We start from the raw sequence: 25,654 nt of genomic DNA, 5'->3' as shown, positions 1-25,654 counted from the left end.
GTCATGCATTTTTTTAAGGTTTATTGAATGTGACTTCGCTGGTTGCCTAGTTATTGGGTAAGCCTTATCTTGTGAGTTAGGTGCCCTTGGCATTATTTCTTGCTAAATATCTCATGTATGTGACAGCCTGCTGTCAACTTTAAAATAAAAAGGTACCTGATGCAATTGCTAGCTAATAAATGCTGCTTTTATATATCTGCTTTCTTATGTATAATGAATACTGTGAAATTAATATTTTACATTTTAGAAAGATTATGCTTGACAAAATGTAGTTTGTCTTTACAGGATTATGTTGGTGAAACTCCTATTCATAAAGCAGCACGGTCTGGTAGTATGGATTCCATAAGTGCCCTTGTGGCTCATGGTGCGCAAATAGAGTAAGTGAGGTTTTTTTTGTTGTTGTTGATTGTTGTGTGTTTAGCTGACTAACTTAGACCAGTAAACATAGATACTAATATCAGAAAGAAAAGTCAAAACAGCAGACACCTGATTAAAAGACAGCTGGACATGTTCAATTGTAATAAAGCCCAAGATGTTTTGCATGTCTAGTAATAAAGTTGAAAGTGATACCAGTGTGCTATATTAGTATTGCATTTATATCCTATGATATTAAAATATTTATCATTCTTCTGTCAGATGACCCCAAATTGTACATTTTATTTAGCGTATAGTTATTTTTTACAACGAATTTACACTTTGCACTGGTGAATAAATATAGAAAACAATGCAAAAGCAACATTATGTGCAAAATAGCATCTCACACACTCTTTGCAGTTAGTTTAATTCTGTTTGTTAGTATATTGTGTATTTGCCCTGTTAACTTTTTTCTTTAAAGGTTTATGTACTGCAAAAACATTCAGAAAATCTCACAAACTTTTGCAACTTACAGCATGGACAAAATGGATGCAGTTTTCACCTAGAAATGTTGAGTATAAGCTCTATGGCTTATAATAATGTAAATACTTTGGCAATTTGTTTTAACTAGAACTAGCCTTATTATCTTAAGTGGTAAATAGTTACTGTATTTTAACCTGCAATATGAAACTTCTAAGTTTTAAGTGAAGTAAGAATCATGTAGTTAATTTCTTGTTTTACCCTTTGGTTTCCATCTTACTGTTTTTGTAATGCTGCCCTGGTAAATCTACCATGAAATTTACCTCTTTCAATGATATCATAGAGTGTTCAAGAAATACAGTACCTTGTAAGTTAATAGTAATGAACAAATCACTTTATGTGAAGAGATTGCTTCATAGAAAAACGTAACGCAGCTGTCTCTGTTATTGACCAGTTTGTGAAATCAGTCTTAAATTTATAAATTCTTATTTTGCACTCACTTTCAGATATCTTTAGATAAACTTGGATTTAAATTTACTGTGGAATTGAGCAAACCTTAATTGTCATCATCAATTAGTGTGTAATCTTCTGATTTTTTACAAAGTAACCAATCAAAAGCTAAGTTGTGGAACTGCATAAACAACTTGAGATGAGTCTATTGTAAAGAAGGGAATCTGTTACATCCATAGGACTTTCAAAATCAGTAGGCAAATAACTGAGGTTGGAGATGTGGCTGCAACTTTAACTTACAGAACTAAAATTTTGCTTTTTAAACATCATAATTGTAAGCCACAGACAAAATACTCTGTAAAGCTTGGAGAGTGATATCTGCCTTTGACCAAAACTATTTGCAGCAGAAGTAGTGTAGGTTTATAGCAGTGAGCAGGAAATAATTTGAATTCTCAGTTTTCTATACTTAGAGTTCCATCTGCATTTCAGTAGGATAGATTTGTCACAAGTTCTATAGATAATAAAATATCGGGTCCTCCCCAGGAAATGGAAAAATCAGGGATGCAAATGCAATAGGCTGGTGGAGCAACCCATGTTTAGTCATTTAGAGGATCAGGACTTGGCCTTGTCACCTGAGAGCGATAGTTGTTGACTAGTTGGAATAAGGATTTTTTTTCCATAGAATCTTGTTTCCAGGCTTAGTATGTTAAATTAGGCAAAATCCATGTATATGCTTTTGACAAGGATGAATTTGGCATTATCTGGCCTTGGAAGCTGGCCCCGTTTCTCTAATGGTTACGTTCATTTCCTGATTTTTATAACATTTTGAAAATGTAGATGCTCAGGAAGTTTTTACTATCTTATCACTTCAGTTAGAAGAAAGGGAGAGAGATTTTATCCATACATTTGAGTTCTAATCTGTATGTATTAGCTGAAATGATAATTACCTATATAGAACGAAGGCAAGAGTTTTGTTAAATACAGAACTAAGCACTAACTAGAACTAAAGTGCTGACCTGTACTGATGGTGAATATGACCTTTTTTTATGGAGATTGGATCATCCGATCCATTTTTTTTTCTTTATTTCTACATACTAGTTGTGTGAAAATTCCGACAATATCCCTTGTGACAGCAAATAGTCAAATATACTATTTATGCCTTATATTTATAGTATATATCAAGCATTGCACAATCCCTAGTCTTTCAGAGAAAGCAGAACAGGGATGTTAAGATTCGATTATTAAAAACACTGGTAATCAGTACTGTAATATTGCAAGAAATGTCTTTTTTATTAATGAGTGATTTTTTAAAAAATACTGCTGTTAAAATGAAGTAATTTGCACTAGTGTAATCTTTTATATCACTATTTACCATATTTCTATTTTATTTAACTCCTTTGGTTATATTGGAAGCCAAAGAATATTGACAACAGTCAGTAAGGATAAAAGGAAGCATTTTAGTTTGACTAAAATTGCCTCTCTTGAATTGTTCTAGTTTACTTTATTACCGGCTTGTTAGTGTAATGCTTTTACAGTATGTTGCCATCACTAAATTTCATGAAGTTGTTGCATTGTTTTCCTAATTGATGAGAGAGAATTTGGGTCTCTATTCCTGTGTAAATTTTTAATAATATTAAAAGATAATAATTGTACCCTAGTGAAAATATTTTGATTTTTTTTGTGGTATTTACCTTCTCATTTTAGCTGAAGCATATTCTGTGCACAGTATGTCCTACAGCCATAAAAATGGTTGCTCCACTAACTATGGTATTCATGGACCCTTGAAGAGGGGGAAGCAGGTGGTCACAATGTCCTCATATGAGTGAAAAGGTTTGCTGTGTAACTGACTTTTTATGTGGATAGTACCTTTTAAAGTATCCATGATAACTGCTGGATTTTCACTAAAAAGCATAATTATGCGATTTATGTATGGTTAATTGTGTATTATTTATCACAGTGACAAGTGTCTACAGCTATTTATGCAGGAAAAGCCTTCTTGGTGCCATGTTTTGTTTTGCTCCTTTACCTTATTTTTTTGAATTGCTGGGTATTAATATAGTTACATAGATTGCATCACAGCATATATATCAAAATATAAAATTATCTATAAACACAGGACACTTGAATTTTTAAAAAAAGCACATGCAACTTTTAATTCTGCTGATTTGAATTCACTTCTGTTGATCCATGTCAGTTTTTATGCAGTTCTCTTGGTGCATTGTGTCTACTTATTTCTGACTAAAAGTTCTTCCTGCAACTGTCATTTGAACAGTTGCGTATTCCTCAGTGACTTGCTCTAGAGCTAGGCAAGAAGTTTCCAACACTATTATCTGGGATAAAGAGTGGGATGAGACATGGCTTGGTGTGCCCATGTACAATTGAACAGAATTACTTGCTTCAGAGTTTTGTTAATCAAGATGCTTGAGTAGTAGCATAGGAAAGGTTTTTATTTGCCTTCCAGAAATCTTAATGTTTTGGAGAAAAGCAATTTGTATACCAAGACCCTAAACACATCCTTTCCTTTCTAGTTTCTTATATTCTGGTCTCTAGTTTTGGGGAGATTAACTGACATGCTGACATAAATATACCAGTACATCTGTTTTTACCAGATGACAGATTCGTATCATGACGTTGATCTACTTTAGGCAGACACTTCAGCCACTTTCTCGTTAAATCTGTCTTGTATTCATTTAAATGTGTAAATTCACTCTGCTTTCATGCCAGAAATGTTCTATCTCTGGTATTTAGTTTTTCAGGAAAAAAAATCATTCTCATTCTTTGACAGTGGCTTAATTTTAGTTCTTTGAAAATTCCTATGTTACAAACTGCATTGTGTTGTTTAAAAAAAGCATCATTAGCTTCTTTTTTCTTCTTCACAACTGTTCTGCGTCTTCCTTGACAGAAATCTATCCAATGTGACTTTTTGTTTTTTCAATGCTGCTGAATTATCCCTTTGTGAAATTCTGATAATGCGTTTCTATTTGAAATCAAGACAACTCCTGAGATATCTCAACTTTTCTTCTTCTTGTTTGTACTTTTGAGGCTTCTTCCTGAAATTTAGTCGCCTTTAGTGAAGAGACAGAAGTGTTGTGTAGATTTCATGATGACAATGTGGAAATCGGCCATTCCTTTGTGAGGTAAACCCTCAATTCCTTTTCTCTCCAGAGGGGAAACATACATGACCTGTTCTCTTGAGGGGTCTCAGGTTCAAAGATCTTCGTTAGTTTCTGGATCTCTTCCTGATTTCTTAAAATCTTAGCAGATATTTGCATGTTTTTAACACGTGCTGCTTTTTCTTACCTAGCTAACTTAGATACCAGACTTTTAATATTGAACTGCAGACCTTTTCTGGTGTTAATGTATTTGTGAAGTGCCATTACTATGTCATCTTTTTACTTTAGAAGCTGTACTGCTGCCTTGATTCAGTGTAGAAGAATCATCATCCTACTTTTTTTCTTAACCTCATCTTGAGAATAATGCTTCAGGTTCTTACTGATCATTTGCCTAGGAATAAGAGTTAGGTGCTTCTTCAACAGAGTGGTTCTTATCAGTTAATTAGTATTCTCACATTTCTATAATCTGTTCAGTACTCTTCAAACTCAGACCACTTCACACATTCTTTTTGCAAACCTGAATTGCCTACTTTCCAGATAGTGGTTAAACTACTGGATTAATTACTGCTGTTTCATTATTAGAGAGTGCAATGCAGTGCAAGGAAAAAATCTGTTCTTGTTTAATTGTATATAACAAGCATTTTAGGGACCGTCATTGTAGTGTTCTTGTGGTGACCACTGTGCAGTGTGGAGCCTACAGGTGTTGGAATTTGTTCATTTCTCATGTTATATAAATTCTTATGGAAAGGCAAAGTCAAAGTGGTTTGTGCATTTTGGTGGTGAAATTCTGATTTCCCTGCAAAATAATTACAAGTAAAGCTTATTAATCTCTTCCATATTTGGTTTCATGCTTGGTTGCCATCATTGTAGAAGAACATTAATGTAATTTCTGGGAAGTTGTGACCATGAAGTACAGCAATAATTGGATTTAATCTTAAAGAGAGATTTGGAAATAGTGAAGCAGAACATATGTGAATGAATAACTGATAAATCGAAAAGAGGAAGAGAGAGGCTTAGTCTTATAATAAACCAGGATGAAAAAGGGTAGTTTTCAAAGTTAGAGTTTTTCTGAATAATTGTGGGAAGCTGAGGTGAACACTTAGCACTTGAGTTCCTGTTCAGTTTGAGTGGATTATTCTTAATGTGGATGTAATAACAATAGCTACTGATATCAGATCACAAATAGAGAAGAATGTGAGAGGTTGTACTTTTTATGAATAAAGTTAAATCCTTTATTAAAGCAGTGATATTTTGTGACCTTTCTGGAACATAAAGGAAGTTCACAGGATATGGATCAGCTTCATAGGGGAGCTTATACATGACCGATGAGCCTTGGTAATTTATGGCACTAGTTTCTTGGCTTTTCTTCTGTTCAAAAGAAGTAAAGAACAATTAAGTGTTACCAAGACTTTTGTCAGAAATAGGAGCTGTTCTCATTTGAATGTTCAGGGTTTTTTGTTGGGAGTGATCAGCCTTCGTGTAAATACAATGCTAATGTTCACTGCAGCTCCCCTTCAGATAGTTGGGTTTATTGGGTTTTTTTTTGGTGGGGGAGGGAGTCAGTAAGGTAAGCTATTACTGGCAACAGAAACCTAGGTGCATTTAAGTCAAGTGGAGAAACCAAAGTGTTAGAAAGTGGAACTCTGCCAGAACAAAAGCTCTATATACAGTGAAAGAAACAAAGGGTGCAGTATATTCTGAAACAGAGTAGTCTGCTTAGTTCTGATGGTTAGTTCAGATGTTGATGATGATCTAGCCAGGTGCTGTGCTAAATTTGCTGATTCTTTTTGACTGGGTGGGTGATGAAGGAATGGTGGCTTGCAATGTGTTTGCTCTAACTTCTGGTGTTGATATGGATTTTGTTTGCTGTTTTAGTTTGTGTCTTTTCAGTGAAGTTGATGATAGTTTAGTTAGTACCTTTGACCATAGAAAAAAACAGTAGGTAGTTATGGCATGGCCCAGAACATGTTCAGATTGGCCAGAACAGTGTTTAATAGTGTGTCATGTGCTATAGGTTACAAGATATATGTCATTGCATAGAAGCTTAACAAACACAGGAAGAGCTTTGGCAGCTTTAACTTAAGGAAGGCATTAAGCTTCTGTTTCCCTCTCTCTCTTTAACTCATAGAAGGTAGATAGTTGTTTGGGTTTTTTTTAAAGGAAGGAAACCCAAAGTTTAAAAAATACCTCATTTAAAGTGTTTTTATGCACTTCAGCAATTCCTTAATCCAAAAGGTCTTCCATCTGCTTTGTTACAAAAAAACCACTTTTGTGTAGTTTGATAGTCACCCTCTCTACATCTATTACAGGAAAATAATGAATCCGTGTAACCTTTAGTCCTTTCATTCTTTTCATTCTTTTTTTTTATATGATAGAAAAATAATTTATCTCTTCTTTAGCTTTATTCCCATTCTCTTACTGCACATTCTTTTTTTACTGAATCTCTTGAACATTCTTCCATGTTTTGCAGATTTGAGAGGGACTTTCTTAATTTTTCTAATTGTAGGCTGTCGTTAGTTTTCAGTTGATATCTTGAAATAATGCTATTTTATTTGCTACTAGAGGCATCTTGGCAGAATCTGCCTTGCAAGGTTGCTGATCTTCTCAAGTCAGAGTTTACACTGAACCTTTCCTTGATAGTCTTCCCTAACGCTTTCCTCACTATAAGCAACTTGATCTACATTCTTGGTCTGTTTCTAGAAACATGATAGCAGCATCAACGATAGTTCTCAAATTCATAAAGTTGATGTGCTAAGTAACTTCTGTTGTCTTTGGATTTAAAGTGATTGCATTATTAAAAAGATGCTTATTTGGAATTCATTTTCGCTAGTGATCTAAGAAATATTCATTTTCATTTTAATAGGGAAGGTCTTTTCTGTTATGCTGTATTGCAATCAGACTGTTGTTTTAAGAGTTACCATAGTCTTTCTTAACTTCCTTTGGTGAGTTGTGCTTCAGTAATTACTCACATAATTTGGTATAAATTTTAAAATATTGTTGGTCACTGATACCAAGCAAAGTCAAAGTCCACTGATGGAGGTCTTTCTTGAAGTATATAAATTGGAATACAGATTAGAGCAATAAATTACTGTCTGCTGGTGATGTTTGTAGTAATACTAATGCTGCCTACCATGGTTTCAGCCAACTTTTGCTCAGTCATGAGTTGGAAGTATCTAAGATCTGATTGTAGCGGTATAATTCATAGTCAACCTTGATTTTTATGTGAGATGCAAGCTCATCTTCACAAAGAAGAGCTTCTTTATTTCCAGTATATTCACCTTGTTATGATTTTGGAGCATGTTCTGTGAAACGCTACCACTGTTTTTAAAAGTTTGAAATAATCAGCTGCCACGTGTTTTGTTGTGAAATAAAAACTTGGCACCAACTTGTGCTTTTGTAGATGCCCAGTATGTAATTCTAGCATGGATTTTTATAACTATCCCCAGCAGTGACAAACGTCTGTTTAGTTAAGAATAGTTTTCTCTTGGTATCTGAAACAAAAAAATCCCGTGTTTGAAACTATTCCACAGCTTTTTGTATTTGGACACCAAAGGGTTAAAACACTTAAAGTTTAGTATTTTAAAGTCATTTTGCTTTAGAAATTTTAGACTAGTATACTGATGTTTATATAGGAAACGTTTTTTTTTCTTCTGACTGTGGGCATTTTAGTGTTCTGATCTTTTTTTTTTCTCTTTCTTCTTTTGTTTTGTTTTAATCCTTGTATCTGCTAATTTTTGTATAGGAATAGTTACTAATTCTTTTGAGATACAGCCTACTAAATTTAAAGTAATTGAAGCCATGAGTTGACCGGTAATTTTAATCCATTCTATAGAAAATTCAGTGAAGAACTGACAAATTGGTTTCAGGATGAAAGTAATAATGCTTTAGAGGCATAAAAGGCTTAGTATCTTGTTGTTAAGGTGGTCACATGATAATGGCTTACATATTGAATAATGTGCTACAGCACTTTATGTATGTTAATGTAACTTTTAATCTTAATGTTGCCTGCAAATATGTGATCCCTTATGATATAAGTTTCCTGTTTATGCACCATTGCCCGTTTAAATCAAACAGAAGATTCTGAAACTGTAAAAACTACACATGTCAATGTTTTACAGCTACGTAATTCGAATTGACTTGATTTTTTCAAGTAATCCTAGAAAGGGGGAGCATTCCATATAGAAACTGCTGAAACTGCCACAGGTGCTTCTCCGAAAACCTTACAGTTGTGGCATTGAATGTTCAGTATCGCTTCCTTTCTGCACACAAGGCATACTGTTGAGGTATTTGTTGCGGTGATTGGTTTTAATGCTAATCTAGGAATTCAGATATAGAATCTATAGATTTGCATGCTTTGCTTACCCTAATTTACAGTTATCTACATTTTTATTTGTAAACTAACAATAGATAAGTTGAGATCAGTATTTTTTAACAGATATTACATTGATATACGAAAACTGTGGTTTATTTCCTTAGATTGTCGCATGGCATTAACAAAAACACAAGTAAGCTGTAGGTGGTGTAATCACTATTTAAAATTAAACATTTAGGGGACTTTTTTTTACATATATGAATTTTTTTTCAAAAATATTTACTGTTAACTTTTTGTAGAAGACATTCGGTTTGTTTTCAAGGTATGTGACATTATAAGTGGAAGATAGTGTATTTCAAATGTATTTCTCTATTAAAGACATATAAAAATGTACTTGCTTTTTTCTTCTGATAGATATGAAAAATATGAACAATTGAAACAACTTAGAATCAAGTTTCTTCTAAATAAATTTAATACCACTTCTAATTCATTTGCAAGAAGCACAAGTCTTCATTTCTTCTTTCTACAAATCTTTCTAAGAGTAACATTATAAGTTGTCTTGAAGTAAACCTTTCTTCCAGAGGGTTGTTATATTTAAGCATTTCTGAGTGTTTGGATTTTTTAGTTTTTACTTTCTATAACTTAATCATAGTGGAAGTGTCTTCCATTGTTTTTGAGATCTTGCTTCAGTTTTTTTCCTTTCCGTTAGTGAACTTCTCAAAACAACAAATTGTGGTTAGATTGAAATAATAAAAACATCCTCCTAAACTACAGCTAAACAGAAAGTTAACTTCATTTTTCTGTACACAAATACTGTTTGGTCAGATAACATCTCTCTTGGTTTTGAACAACAATTGAATTACACTTAGAGCCATCATTTTTTTTAAAGCATTTCAGAAGAGGGAAGTACCTAGACATATGCTTAACTGGTGTACTCTTTATAACTGCTTTAATTTGATACCAAGACTCTAATTTTAAAGGCCCAGTTCATCTGAGAGTTCTAATGATGTCAACTTCAGCTGGAGGGAGAAAAACAGATTTGGTTTTGTTTTTTTTTTTTAAAGAAGTCCTTTTTCATGCCAAGTTTAGTCAGTTTTGAAGACTACCTGTGGACATGAGTTGATGGAAGAAGAAGAATGTGTTACAAGAATATTGTTTCAAGCACTGTAGGTGTGTGAATAAATGTATATATGAAAGTCAGAGCTTTTACTCTTAATGGTGCAAGTTTTATGTTTATTTATAAAACACTTGTCACTGCAGAATAAGTGTGAAATGTCATCTGTCAAGGAGCTTCAAGTTCACCTACTTCTACTCATCCATATTCAGACTTTCCTCAACCTCTCATTCAGAATAACTTTATAACGTGAAAATGCATCTTTCCAATTACATTTATCTTTCTCCTTTTGCTTTGGAATTAGCATCTTCTGTACTTCAAAGAAAATGGTATGTCTTTATCATTCCCAGCTGCTTGATTTTAGCCTACAAGAAGGCTGAGGGTAAATAATATACTTCTAATACCATGGTTTCAATTTATTTCTAGTGATAAGAATTGCATGGAAGTAATGAATAAACTATAAAGCAAATACTGCCAAGTGAAGGAATCTTAACAGGACTTATCTGTTCTTTAAATCCTTGAATTGTTTTCGAAGTGGTGCAAGATGTGTGTTTTGTAAGCATAGAGTGAAACAACTTTTTGGCCACTTACTAAATCTGCATTAGTCCTGGTAAGGTTAAGAAAGAAATTTTTCTCCTGTTTGTCAGTTTAAGCCTTTATGTATGTTCCTCTGAGGAGTAGATGTCCAAAAGAGAATGATAGTTTCAGAGCTTTAGTTTTCAGTGCCCTTTCTTCTTTTTCCACCTGTTACTGTATCTTGACTGATCTTCTGAGATGTCTTCAGGTTTTTTACTGTTTTTTAGTGGAGAGGAAATTAAGTTTCTGGAGCACAACTGTCTTGACAGTAACTAGGCCAACCTTTAGAAAATACCCCACCAAGTCAATGAAGACTATTTAATAAAAGACTAATCAGAACATGCATGTAACATTTAAGGCTTAGTCCAATTTTATTTTCTTTAATATGACTTTCTTCAGTCCTTCTGCACCATCCTTACAAGTAGCTTCTGCCTTCATAAGGTCATGTTTGAAAAATACAATCTATGTAGCTTGTTATTTGCCTAGTCTTATTTCAGATAGGTAGCCTAGCTTAGAGAAAAACCCTGAAAAGGAACGTAAGCTTGTCCTCTAGTTTGACAAAAACCCCAAACCCACAAGCAAAAAAGCCCAACATAAAACCTGCAGGGAATTTCTTTACTCACTTTCAAATTCTGAGTAATGACAGCTACAGAAATAGAGCTGTCGTAGTTGCTGCATGATTAGCAGTAACAAAAGGATAGCTTGCCTGAAGATTTAATATCAAACAGTGTGTTCTGAGCTTCTTTGGAGCTTCCACTGTTTCAAGGTGTTCAGAGTAAAAGATCAAAACTAGTCCTGAAGGGATTTTTAGCTTGCCAAAAGAAAAAAAGAGGATGGGCGGAAAGGAAGATTTCTTTTTTTTCCAAGAGATGTGAAATTTTGAGCTATTTCTCTCCAGCTTGTCCAATGGTTCTTTTTTTTCTTTTCTTTTTACTACTTTTCTTTCACAGCCTATGTCTAGAACTTACTTTCAGTTATGATATGCTTTACCTAGTCAAATCCTTATGCAGACAGCTGTGAGAAATAAAGAGCAGTACCAACTCAAGGGACTTTTAATAACTAAGGTAGCTGAAAATGTATTTAAACGTAGTGATTGCTTCCATGGATTTCCTTCTTGATTATTTTTTAGTTTCGTTTTGTTTTTTGACCATGCAGTTTGTGTCATACTTGTATGGTGGAATGAATCTTCAGTTACTGCTCCCTTTTCACTTGATAGTCAATTTACATATAATTGCATTTCATAAGCAAGGACTGACATAGGGTTTACACATAAGAGACTGGGGCAGTGAACCGTTTCTGTTTTTATTCCTGTAATGGAGTCTGTTTACAGTAATAGGATTTCTGTTCTTAGCTCATGGACCAAGTTAGCTGTTTCATTCTCAGACATTGGAGGTGTTGGAGGTAGACCATAGAGTGCAGAATTAATAATAGATGTGTTCCCAGTTCCTTATAACTACTGCCACAACAAGGTAGTTCCACTGCAAGTCAAGTGCTTTTAAAAAATGGTCTACTAGATGTCCTAGCTCGCAAGATTGCTAGAAGAACTGTGTAAGACTGAATCTTTCTGTCGTACGCTCAGAAATCTCACATGCATGACAATGTTTTGGAAATAAGTAAAATTATTCTGGTCTGGTAGAGATCTGTGATACTTCTAAAGAGCATTTTCTTTCCTACTTTGTTCATGAAGCTAAATGATTTAGACAGGTTTTTTTTCTTTGAATTGATTGCATTTTGTTTTGATAAGCTAGTATAGCACTGTTGCTCTTGACAGCTTTTGCTGCCTTTTGTGTTCCCACTGTCAGATTTTTCCTCCCAGAGAAGGGCTAGACGTCAGAGTTTCTCTCTGTTATGTCAGTTTCTCCTTTCTGCTTCCCATTAATATTGGAATAAAAGACAGTTCAACTGAAATTTTAAAGTCCCAGAGTGGTCAGGTTTTGATTAATGGAAATTGACAACTGGATGTAGAAGAGGTGCTCGAATTAGTGTTTCTACTGAGAAGGGAGCAGAGAGAACTTAACAGTTGTGTTTGCTTAGCAATTGGCTGAATAATTTCTAGAGTCAGCTAGGTCCTGTAATCTCCTTCTATTTGATTGGAATTTTTTCCTTTATTTTTCTTTTGTTAATAACTTCTGAACACAGGGAGTTCTCTTGAAATTTATAGGTTAAATTCAGACTCATTTTAAAGAGAGACCTTTCTAAACTCTTGGAAAAATAGTCTGTCCAATATGCTTGAGTCTCTTGAAAACCTATGCAGTGCTTCCAAAATACTTGGTAGAACAAGGATGTTATTGTCTGCCTTTTAAGAGTAAGCTGTTCAGGAACAGGTGAGAAAGATGCAGAAATAACAAAGGTCATAACATTTTAAAGTCTGACAAACAGTAGCTTCCAAAGTTCATGTATTTCGTTTCTGGGAAACTTGACTTTTCTTTCCCAGAGTTTAGTCATGTAGCCTTGCATGCATGCTTGCATCTTAGATTGTATGTTCCAAAATATCTCTCCGGCAACTTACATCAACATTCCTTTGAGAAACAGTGATTTAACTGTGGTCAGTTTTACAGTCCATTTTTCAAAACACAGTTATTGTTCAATAAGATTTACTAAGTAATAGAATTACTCACTCCTTGAAGTTTTATTAAATGTTGTGGTCAGTCAACATCATATTGTTTTGGTTGTTTTTATGTAACTTTATTTTGCTCTGGTTCACATTTCCTTTACTGTCCTTTTGGGACTCACAAGTTTGAAGCGGATTTCAGAGAACTGAGTTACTTTTTGTGACCCAAACATTTTTGTTTCTTAAGTTGTAGTTTCATTGTGTTTACATCCATATACTACACAAGTAAATTAGAATTAGTGAAAGAGCATTGGAATGTTGTTTAGCAGCAATCTCAACAGGTCATCGAGTTCAGCATGGGAAAGGATTGACTGTGTTTTGCTGAAATTCTGAAATTGTAGTCTGTTTTTAAAATGACTGGGCTAGGGAGGGGTTGAGAGATGAAGAGAACCCTCTGGGAGATTCAACTTTACACTCTGAAGTTTCTCCTAATGCCTAACTTCAAATATCCTTTGTTCATGCTAATCCCTGCATATTCTGCCTTCACTGGAGGCACAGATCAGATTTTTTTCTTAGCACATATCTTTTAGGTATTTGAAATTAATACCTCTACCTTCAGGTTTCATTTCTTTAGACTAACTGTTTTTTTCAGTCTCCTAAAGTCTTAATTTCTAGATCATTTTTAGCTCCTGTACTTTCTCTAGTAGTCCACATAAATGGTGAGTTATTGTAGTACAGGAGGAAGTTACCCTAATTTAGCCTAGTGGTTTTTCTGTTTGTGCAATGTTTTGACTTAATCCTCTAATTTTTATGTAATCCAACAGTATCCATTTATAGAATTATTCTTGCTGTAATAGGTTGGTTTCTGAAGACTTCGGTCTCATTTTTTATAACAAGTAAGTTACAGTGATCCAGGAAGCAAATCTGGGCTTTGTTCTTTGTTTTCTTCCCATGAGCTGGAGTGAGTTGTTCTCTACGTCATATGAGTTTCCACAAAATCAGGTCTATTAATCTTCTGAATTATTCTTCTGTTGGCCAATCTGTTTCTGGATTTATAAGTAATGGGCTCTTGTAAACTACTGAAGCCAAGAAAAAAAACCCTCACCTTTCTGACCAGTTGGATCTGTCTGGAAAGGCAGAAAAAACTTAGTAAAGATTTCTTGACATCTTTCACTTCACAGTCTTAGTTTTGTCACGTCTGGCCCTCTTGTCTCCAGTTTCATACACTTCTTAGGAAGTTAAGCCTATATTTCTAAGCACAGACATACCGTATGTTTGTGTAAATGCATGTGATAGAGCACTGTTTCAAATTAAACCCCTGTACCTCTGCATGTCCTATCTGATTTCATTTATAATCTGTGTAACACAGTAGAATATTCAAAATCCAGTGCCATTCATGCATGGAAAAAGTCTTGGTTCAAATAACAAAGCAAGTCTCAGCACTTATGATGTCACACACTTTGAAATGAGAAACAAACCAGGAAAAAAAAAAGTATAAGCAAAGCATATCGAAGTATAGCATCTTTATCTATCTATCTTTTTCTATATATGTATATATTTTATTGTTAGGAAGAATAGTGATGTTGTTGTTACCTTAGAAACCAGAATGCCATGGACAATTGCCGAGTCTTGTTAAGTTTGTTTTGAGTATTTGATCTTTTGCTTAAGTTAAAGCAATAGATTGCAGAATAAACTGCAGAAGATGGTAAAATTCAAGGCTTATAAGTCTGAAGTTTATGTAAACATCAGATACTTCAGACTACTGTAGAATAAAGCATTTTGAGACGTTTAAATAGGAAGATGGGGTTAAGGCACATAGTATATTGATTTTATTTTAAAGTGTATTGTCTCCCAAATTTTGCTTAGAAGCTGGATGTATGTGTGAGAAGTTAAGTTAGTTATAAAACTAAGATTGATAACTAATTTCTTAATGGAAATTTGCTAAGTGTATGTTTTCTCTCATCACCAACAGATAGATAGTCAGTAAGGGCAGCAGCAGCAGCAAGCTGGCTTGATGAATGAGTGTAATTCAGTTTCTTTATATTGTACAGCTTGAGAAATGCCAGTGGCCTGACAGCAGCAGACCTTGCACATACCCAGGGCTTCCAAGAATGTGCCCAGTTTCTCTTGAACCTCCAGAACTGTCACCTGAATCGTTTCTATAGCAATGGCACCTTAAATGGGGTTCATCAGAATGCAGGTCCCAATCCATTCAGTGGTGGGACAAGTCGAAAGAGATCCTTTGAAGATACAGAGTCTGCTGGAGTGAAGAAGGCTAGAACAGAAGGTGAGACCTCAGAGGTAAAAGGGATGGGATGATACTGTTGCTGGGAACAGAAAATAAACATTTTCAAGCCTTTCAGAGTGGATGTTGAGTATTATTGACAAAGTCACATGTCTAAATTACATGCTAATACAAGAAGCAGATCTAATAGAATTATTCTGTGCCCCAAGATCCCAGTTCTCCCTGTCATCATCTTGGTCTGTTTCCAAAGAGTGCTAAAACTATACAGTGCCAAGAATAATATGTAGAAGAGTGGGAGCTGAAATCAGCTTCTGCTCCTTCCTCAACATCTCCTTCTGGAGAGCCAAATAATGTTGCATTAATTCACAGTGATCTCCAGATGTTCCAGTGGTAACTTTCCACTTCCACTTGTGCATTGGAGATGCTGCTGCTTCCTTGGGCAGCCACTTTTTGGTGGTGATGGGCAAAATCTTTTCCTACATATGCTAGTAAAGTGGTAGAGAGTATCCTCTACTTCCTTTCTGTTGGTCACTCCATTACATTCTTAATTTTAAAAACACAGCATTCTACACTCAAACCTGGTTTCACTTTCCTGTGTCAGCATCATGATGGGAATCTGTAGGCCGTCACTGAAGAAACTTTCTCCATTTAAAGTTTATATTGTTCTAACAAACTTTCTGATAGACTTTCACTGAGCCGAATAAAATGGGTTCAAACTGCTAGGTCCTAAGTAACGACGGGAATTGAAAACAAAACAATGTTTCTAAATCATGGACAAAGTAAATTACATCAATATTGACACCCTGTAGTAGTTGCTACCCAGCCCCCCATTTGAACTGTACCAGGACATTAGTGGGGTACTCCATAACCAATAATTTACAGGAAATGTTAATTCATGTAATTCATCAAAGCTATAAAGAATTTCATTATAAGAGAAGAGTGCCTGTGTGATGTCAAGACTGCTGTTCAGGAATAATGTCCCTAAGGAGCTATGTAGAATGAGAAGGCGGGCAGTATACAGATGCCCGTAATAGCTACATAAAGATGTCTTCCGTGCATTCACCTTCTGTTACCAAGAGGCACTGCTCCAAGTCAGACAGTTATCTTTTGAAGAGCTGTTCCTTCTGAATATTCAGAACTAGCAATCTCTTTGTTTCAGAAAATGATACCAATGTAGTCAATAGGTAGTAGTGTTTCCTCACAATCTGTGGGGATGGCACTGTGCTAGCTATTTTTATGATATGTGTTGTCAGGAAGCAAGCAGAATCTGCATTACCTTTCAGCATTAACAGTTGGAATGGTGGATAGGTTAGATGAAGGAAACAAATAGTATGTTTAAGTGAACAAATCTCCCAAACAATTGCAGAGCTGTCAGAGAACTTTTTGCCAGTGTGATATTTTGCAAACAAAGCCAAAAAACTTTGCTGCGTTTGCTTAAATGTTTTTAGAGTACTTAAGATATACATCCCAACTGCAGAAGCTGAAGTTTCTCTGACATGTCTGTCCTCAAAGACATCATCATCTGTAATGTTTCTTATGTCAGTGGAGAAATATTATTGGGGTGAGAATGAGTCACTGTTCTTGAGGCACTTGGTAAACAACAGAGCTGAGTAATGAGAAGTCATCAGTACTTTTTTTGTGCTTAGGTAGCCTTTTTACAGAACAAGGCACATTTTCTGGTAATCTAAACTGTACCAAAACCTCACTGGGCTGTTGTATTTTAAAAGGCTATTTGCATGGGAGGTTCCAGATGTTCAGACAGAGTGGAGACAAGTTTTATTTACAGGGAAGAGTCAGATTTTGATGGATATACTCTAAATTGGAACAATCTCCACTTTGGCGAAACCCACTTCTTGTGGCCAGGCACAGTGTATGTGCCTTACAAGAACCTATAAGCAGTGGTGTGGGAAGGAGAAAAATACTTAAGCTGTGTTTTGCCCTTTGTCCTGGAATAGCTTAATTGGCCAGTGCAGGGGGGTTACTTACATATAATTTTGTTTATATGCACACAACTGCATCTGCTGGTTCATAGCCGCTGCCATGCTGGCTTTTGTGCTATGCTCTGCACCCTACATACAGAACTGACTTCCTGTACAAAACCGGTTGACTGCGTTAGTACCACAAGTCTCAGCACGGCTGCTTTGAAGTGTTCATTGCCAGGTGGGGATGGAGGGTGTTGCCAAGTGTACTCTTCAATTGGCCAGTATGAAATTGCAGTTCCATATTCCACTAGGTAACTAGAAAAAAAAATGCCTTTCCCTTCCTGGTTTATAGCAATTTAGAGCCCACTGATCCAAGGGCCTTGGTCTCCTTTAAGCCGTGTGTGATCTTTTTGGCTCTGAAACACATTAGCGATTGATTAAGATTCTTTTAAAACGTTTACAAGAATTTGTGTTATGGCCAAGGTGATGAGAGCTGATTCAACAGTCTTTACAACCTAATGTTAAGTGTGTGTGCAGTGTATATAGAAAGGTGTGTTCATGTCAGGAGTTCAGGGTTTGTGGGATAGTACTGGAGCAGTGCTTTGCTTGGTAGGTGTAAGAAGTAGTGAGGTCAAGCCCGTCTCGACTGTTAGTGTTTCCCACAGCAACATAACCACTTGCCAGCTTTTCTTGGATGTTTGTTCTGCTCTTGAAGGGATCCATGGAGTGCTCTGGTGTGAATAGGGGCTGGGCTACTGGGAACTGGCCCTTGGGAGTGAAAGAGGGAGCAGTCCAGACTGACAGCAGACAAATGTGAGGCGGAGGCTGCTTTTGATGTCAGACATGCTAAGGTCCTACATATGAGTAACTTAAAAATTGCTCTTTATTTGACTGTTAGTCTGTCAGACTAAGAATTGTTTGATATGTTGGTGCAAAGCCTGATAGGTACACTAGTAATTCTCCATTTTGAGGGATTAAAATGAATGTGTATTTACTTGATACTCTGTATTTGGAATCTCAAACATGTCAGAAGCTTTCAAACATGAAAAATTTACATTTCTTTACAAAAAGCTTTTAATGAAGTATTCATCTCTGTTGACTGAGTTTTCGAATGTGCAACAGTGACTAAACATGACCTTTCTTTTTAATCAGCTTACAGCTTTGATGGCTTAATACCAATGATGAATGGAGGAGTTGAGGACGATGCTGACAATATGCACGTCGATAGAGAGTTTGCTGTTGTATCAGGTGGGAGTGGACAGTTTCCTGTTAACTACAACAACATTCAAATGGTTGAAGACACCAAACAACAGGAGAGTACTTCTGTTGGACCAAAAGAAATTGAAATATACACTGTTTCTGCAATGCAAACTCCTTGTCGTTGCAAGAATCAATATGCATTTTATTTTTAATTTAAGTATAAAACTTAGTCCTTTATTTTTGCACATTGTTGTCTATAGAGTCTTGAAAACTATTGTATTGCTGTACCACCCATTATATTGGGGGTTTAGTAGGCATCTGAAGTTAGGTGTTTCATGCAATATATTGTAATGGTGAAAGAGAAGATTTCTTAGTAGTTTATTGTTATTTCAGATAAACAGAAATCGACAATGGCTGTTTCGCTTTTAACCTGAGGCTTGTATTACATTGTGCCTTGCTTTTAGTTGCCATAATTTCAGGTTAAAGGAAATTCAGAAATAGTGCAAAGTGTTCATTTCATTTCCATTAAATGGACTTTATTGCTAATAAGAAGACTTGACAGGGAAACCTATCCTAGTGCTTATATAGCTTTGAAAATAATGTATGTTAAAATGCAACTACATTCAAAATAGTTCAACAAATACTATAAAGAATAGTTTAGACCTATACCGTGTGTTCAGGAACAATGACCTAAGTGCAGGATCCTGCTATGTGGTTTTTAACTGTAAATAAAAGACTGGACATCACAGGACTAGTGTACTTCGGGCAAGAGTTTTTATGTTTCGTACCAATCATGAAACAGTCAAAGTGTTTTTAGTATTAGTGAATATTATTGCTCCAAGTTTTTGAAGGGCTGCTTAGTGAAGATGCTTTTGGTAACCCCAGGATGCTTACGGAGTTTCAGTTAAAACTCTCTTGGGTCAGCTTCTTCCATGCACTTTGTAGGTAAAGGCGTGGAGTTACTACGATAGTGCATTATTACATTCAGAAATTAATTCCTTATTTTCATTTGTTCTGTGATAAATCTGTTTATGCTTTGTACCACAGATCAGATTCACCAAAGGGAATGGTAATTCATAGATATTTTAATATATTAGGAGTAAATATATAGAGAATCAATACTTTAAAAGTAGACTATGATATTTTCCAGTGATAATTACTAAGTGTTCTTATTTATGGGAAAATGATTGTCTTTCGTAAATATACTCTGTTATTATAGGTGCTAATTTTTAACAAATTATAACATTCTATAATTATCACTAGAACTATTCATTACCTACTTTAGCATATTAAATAACAGTGCCATTTTAATTAGCTTTGATTTGGCAAAGCCAGCCTATAAGGATTTCTTTTTAAACAGATAAAGTTTTGCACTTTTCAGTTAATAAACACTATATGAAATTCTTTCTGTGCGTTTCCATCACTGAAATACTAGGTTTTGATGTCTTGATGGGTTTCAGTTTTGGGGTTTTTTTTCTCACTTCTGATATGAGTTTGTGATTAGTGAGTTCAGCTGATGTGGTTATTTTAACTCCTGTAGGGACTAAACAGGAAGCTTTGGTTAGTACATGCAGTGAGTTACCAGTCGAACACGTTTCTTGGCATTATGTGTTGCTGTATATGACCTATCACTATCATCATCTATATTCAACTCATATCCGTGTGAAAGACTAATAGACAACCAGAACTTCAGATTCTTCCTTGTCAAACGGTGGTACTCATTATGTGTCACTTCAACAAGGACTTGATGTTTTACAAACTTGGGAAGTTACCAGCAGACTTGCTGACTCGAACTGGGAATATGCAGTAAATGCAATCCTGAATACCACATAGGTTTGTGAACTTGGGTGTCTGTAAGCGTATGTGCACATATCCAAGGACAACAAAGGAATGTGAAATCTTTAAGTGGCACCATGTAGGTCTGTAGTTTCTACGTTTGCCTCATTAATCTTTAAATCATCAAGTCATACATGTAGATTTTGGATGTCCTTCGCTGGTAGGCATTTTTAAGGCAGAATATCTCACCCATTTTTTGTGCTAGTACTTTGAGTACCACTGCAAAAACATACATTTGAAACGTACTGTTGACATCTGTTTATGGAAGTAAAAACTATTGTACTAATTACTAAATCTGAAGGAGAAATTGCTTTGAAACAGTTGTCAGTGGTTTTTGCATGCACATTTTTATAATCTTTTTTAGCCTTCTGTGCATTCTGCTGTTGCTGTTGTATGGCATTTTGCATGTGGTTTGTACAGATGTTATTATAAACTTATCATTAAACACACTTCTGCCTAGTATGTTATCTGGCAAGCTGCTAGATTAATTGAAGTACTTTCTAAATAAAGGAACTTTGATGCATTTTATATTAGCACCCTGACATAACATTTCTTTCTTTTACTTATATCAGCGTATACTGTGCTGTGAGAGTTGCCACTGAAAACAAAAAAGATACATGGATAACTTACAGATGAAACAATAATAAAACCTCACAACTCTTCACTCTCTCACAGATAATCAGTCCTTGTATGTACATAACCTTTCATCCCAAGGTGTTAGAGTTAAGGTGGAAAGATGTTTTTCAATCCACCTTTCGTGACACTGCCCAGAACGTTGGCTGCTATTTCATACACTTAAATGAAAAGAAAAAGCAAGAAATTCACATTGTCTTTGCCAAGATTAACATAGAATGTAGATAGGTAGTTGCATTTTCAACAGAAGAACCCATGCTACAAGCTTACTGGTCAGCTCCCATTACTTTGAGCTGCCCATAGCGTTCTAAACAAAGGAAGGGTAGGTTTCCTTTCAAAGCTGCGTTCGTAAACGTTCTTTAAATGAGTATAGTGGAGACATTTTGATGTATTTCGATTTATTCTTAATTGTTGGTGACGGGTGTATTTCTTAATGCAGATATGAATAGCAGTAGCTCCATACTGAATGCACTGACAAATGGATGTGCCATCAATGGACATTTGGATTTCACCGCCGCGCAGCAGCTCAGTGGGATGGATGCCAGGCGTGAGGAGTGTTTAGCACTAACACCTAACGGAATAATTCCTGGGATAACTTCTCCCAGTAGGCATCGAATTCATGCCACTAACGGCACCGAGGAACCCGAAAAAGCCATGAATAATCCCACCGACATGTGTGGGTCTCTGCACCTGAATGGGAGCCCCAGTAGCTGCGTTTCTAACCGGCCCTCGTGGGTGGAAGACCCTGGGGATACTTTGCACTATGGACACTACCATGGTTTTGGGGATACTGCTGAAAGCATCCCCGAACTTAGTAGTGTCATTGAGCATTCCAATTCTGTCAAGGTTGAACAGAAGTACAACAATACTGTCCTAGGCACAATGTATTTGTATCACGGTTCCTAGATGAACGACCTTTCTATCAAACGCATATTGAAATTGCTACCAAATGAAACCGGGGGGGTGGGACAAAGTCCTCACATAGCATTAAATTTGAAGATTGCGACTTACTGCTATTTTTACACTTTGTTTATATGAAAAGTAAACCTTTAATTTGACAGCCTTATACGATAGTCGTAGTTTGTTGCATGTATGGGGCTTATTTAGTGATAAAAATAGGTGCTGTTATGATGGAATGTTTATTCTTTTCATTTTTTTATTATGGAATGATCTGGGTTTGTATTTTTTTTTTTATTTCTAAGCTTGTGAACACTATCTTTCCCTTTTTAGAGCTGTTTTCCCTTTTATTAAAACAACGTTTAACTGAATTTTGTGAAGAAAATGTTACTTATGTGTATCACTTGGAAGTAAAGATTTTCCATATCTTCTGCTGAAGCTATGGTAGCAATATCAATGCCATCTATCACTATGCAAGGTTGAAAGTGGCAATCTTCTGGAGCTTCTCTGACTTTCTAGTTTGTACATTTGTTCAGTATAATTAGATGTTCCTCTTTACATTTTTTGAAGGAGTCATTTAAAAAAAAAAGCACAGAGGGAAGTTTGGGAGGAGGAGGAGGCGTTACCGTTTCACTTTCCGTAGCGTAGTAGAAGTGCTTTTCGTTGTTGTTGGGCTCTTTGCATTCTAGAGTGGGGAAGTGGGGCTGCCTTTTTTCGGTCACGGTTGGATGGTGCCTCGGGTTATAGCTCTGCATTTGTGGCCCTTTCCTTTGGCTTCTCTCCTTTTATGTGTGTACGCTTGATATTTTACCATAGCTCACAGACCAGAGGCATGTTGGCACTGTTTCTGCTTTGTACGCAGTTGAAAATTGCTGTTACTTGTTATAGAATTTGCCAAGTCAAAATATTTGAGTTTGTCTTGGATATACATTTATTGTCCTTTTTTTTTCCTCTATTTTAACATACGCTTTGGAAATGTAATGTTGTGTACTCTTTGGGCTACACTCACAAGAAATACGTTGTATTTAAAGCTTAATACACAAATCAAAATCCATATAAGTGCACTGTATGAGCACTAATAAGTTGCTGCTTTGTGTTAAAATAAGTGAAGAGTAGGGGAGAATATGGTAAATGAGATAAGCCCTTCGAATTGTGTTGATTTTTTTTGTTCTTGTTTTGTTTAAAAAGGGACCTTTACGAGTTGGAATGTAATAAAAATAAACATATTACGTTGTATCTGAGTGTTTTGTTTAGACATATTTTTATTGGCAGTTTGATAGTTTTTAAATCGCGTTTCCCCATAATCTTTCTCACTGCAGCATGGGATTTCTTTATTTTGTCAGTACATAGAAGCAAATCTGAAGAAACAGAAGCAAAACTTGTCCTTGCTTGAAGCACAGAAACACATACTGAATAGTCTATGTCTGCATATCGTATCAGCCTTGAACTCCAAGTGAAGGTTCAAAACACTGATGTCTGATTTTCATAGAAAATATACTCTCCTTCAAACATTTTTAGGCAAAATGCAACAGACTACAGAGAAGCCAGTGTTTAAATCTACTTGACACTCTATGTGGTTCACTGTCTGCATAGGAGATAGCCACAAAATACTCAAGAGTAGAACCAATGGGAAAATCAACTGGCCCTTTTTGCAAATTGTTGGCCTGGCCAGCAAAACTCCTCAGTGCCCTCTGGAGACAAGACAATAAAATCAAGCTGAATCTTACCTGAGACAAGTGGTTCCTGCCATGCATGTTACCCCTTGCACGTAAGCAGGTGCATCTGGGCCCTGTTCTTAGACGATTTTGTTGGCTGCTGTAGTACCCAGAGCCATGCGTGTTCTTGCCATCATACTAACACAAGATGCTAACTTAAATTTGTGGTAGCTTTGGGTTTGGAGATGGTTTTTTTTTTAGTATGTACAGAACTTGCTGCATATGGTTTCTTCTACTTCTTCAAATAAAGCAACTCTTAGTTACAATAAGCACTGACATCTTACGTACGTGGCAATAAACTGATTCCTAAACAATTTTCTTTTGGGTAATAATATTTTCATGTGTCTGTTCAGGTGGTAAAAGTTTAGGTATTTTTTCTATGGTATTTAGCAACAGGACAAGGGGTAATGAGATGAAACTGGAACACAAAAAGTTCCACTTAAACATAAGAAAAAACTATTTCACTGTTCAGGTGAGGGAGCCCTGGCACAGGCTGCCCAGAGGGGTTGTGGAGTCTCCTTCCTTGGAGGTGTTCAAGACTCACCTGGACACATTCCTGTGTGAGCTGATCTAGGTGCAGCTGCTTCTGCAGGGGGATTGGACTAGATGATCTCTAAAAGTCCCCTCCAACCCCTACCATTGTATGATTCTATGATTAGGTATATAAGTCTAGTGTGACTGTAAGGCAAGGTTTTTGAAAGAAAATGTGTACATTCTGTTTTCATTCACTTGCTTTTCACCTAAAAATACCATGGAAGACACTGTATTTCAAATTCAAAGATTCAACTTAGTGCTTTATTTTCAAAAGCACTTGTACGCTTGTGTGTTCAGCCACTTGCTAACGCAGAGACAGATTTCGGGCTTGGTATCTTGTCAGGCTTCGTGGAAGCTAGTAATTAAATTCAATGTAGAAAACCAGTGAAGGCCATGTGATGTAGCCATGCAATGTAGGTTTGCTGTGCAGTTCATGTTGCAGAAGACAAAAGTCTCAGAATCTGCCTCATCTGAGGTGTATGATTTTTAAAGCATCGAATGGTTGTTTTATAAGGATTCTGAGACTGCCTTTTTACAGGTGCTTTCTGAGCCAATACGTGTGCTTACATCAAAGGCCATCTGAAGTCTTATGTTTAAATTTTTCCATAAATCTTCAACAGAATATGGAATAGGGAGTCAGAGAAGCACAGCGTGGTTGAGGCTAGTGGATGCATACCCAAGTGTATGGTACAGTTATCAACCCTCACAGGAAAAAATGGTTTTCTTAATGTTTAATTGGAATTGCTTGTTTTCCAGTTTATCTTATAATTTCAGATACATGTGAGCAATAAAGCTGTAAAGATAATAAACCAAACATATCCAGTTGCACCTGTGGTGAGGAAGGTGCTGAGTTAGTAGGTGAAGAACATAACATCGTCAAGCATGGGATGAGTTCTACCATATCTAGCCACGTCTTTCCATATGTAATTGCTGATGACACAGGCTTTGTTTTTAAATATCTTGCTGTTAAAACACAGAGGACTCTCTTGGTTTTGCTGTCCAGCTGATGTGGTTTAAGAAGCCTGGTAGGGCTCACAAGTGCTTCTGCTGGCCTGGGAAATGTAGATCCACAGGGCAGGAAATCCTTGAGACCCAGCTGAACCAAGGAAGAAAATAAAGAGTCTTGTGTAAGCAGGATTTACTATCCCTGGCAACTGGTAACTTACATTTCTTCCATGCTGCTTAATGACTCCCAGATATTTCACACCTCCGGTTCCCTGAATTTCCTGTCTCAAAGTGGTGACTGGCTGCTTGCAGGCAAGGATCAAAAGAGCTCTGGTTTAAAGCAGCTGGTTTGTTTTAAAAGCATATCTGGTTCTAATACTTTTTTGAAAAAAATACACCACAATAGATCCCAACAGCACCATACACTTGAAGTATACAAATGAAAAGCTTTGCCACACTCAAAATTGTACTTTTACTATAAAAATGACCCCCCCCAAAAAAAAAAAGTATAATTAATGTTACTTGTACAAGAATATAAGTTAGGTGTCCTCTCTCCCTCCAAAAAGCATAAGTTTTAATGAGTACCTTTGCTTCTGTGTGATGCAGCTGCACACACAGGACTTGATAACCCTTCCCAAATCAGTAGGAATTAGCCTCAACTGGCTGAAGTGCAAGCAGGGCAGACGTGTTTGACACTGAAGACAAATCCCTTGACTCAAACACTAATCTGAGCAGTGTTCCACAAGGAAAATAACTCGATACCTAAAGCTGAACAAA

General features: G+C 36.0%; 1 protein-coding gene across 1 annotated transcript in view; it reads left to right on the top strand.

Annotated features, from left to right (window-relative positions):
* The window catches only part of ANKRD10 (ankyrin repeat domain 10), a 38,563-nt gene extending 15,644 nt beyond the window's left edge, over positions 1-22,919 (top strand). The window contains exons 3-6 of the mRNA XM_061996805.1: positions 286-377; positions 15,002-15,237; positions 18,270-18,365; positions 21,226-22,919. Coding sequence (XP_061852789.1) covers positions 286-377; positions 15,002-15,237; positions 18,270-18,365; positions 21,226-21,692 — 891 coding nt within the window. The 3' untranslated portion in view covers positions 21,693-22,919. The remainder of the gene's footprint in view (positions 1-285; positions 378-15,001; positions 15,238-18,269; positions 18,366-21,225) is intronic.
* The last annotated feature ends 2,735 nt before the right edge of the window (positions 22,920-25,654 follow it).

Source organism: Colius striatus, chromosome 1, assembly GCF_028858725.1.
Source record: "Colius striatus isolate bColStr4 chromosome 1, bColStr4.1.hap1, whole genome shotgun sequence".
In the NCBI taxonomy this organism is placed as follows: Eukaryota; Metazoa; Chordata; class Aves; order Coliiformes; family Coliidae; genus Colius; species Colius striatus.
The sequence above is the reverse complement of the archived record's forward strand: the minus strand, read 5'-3'. Positions and strand labels throughout refer to the sequence as shown.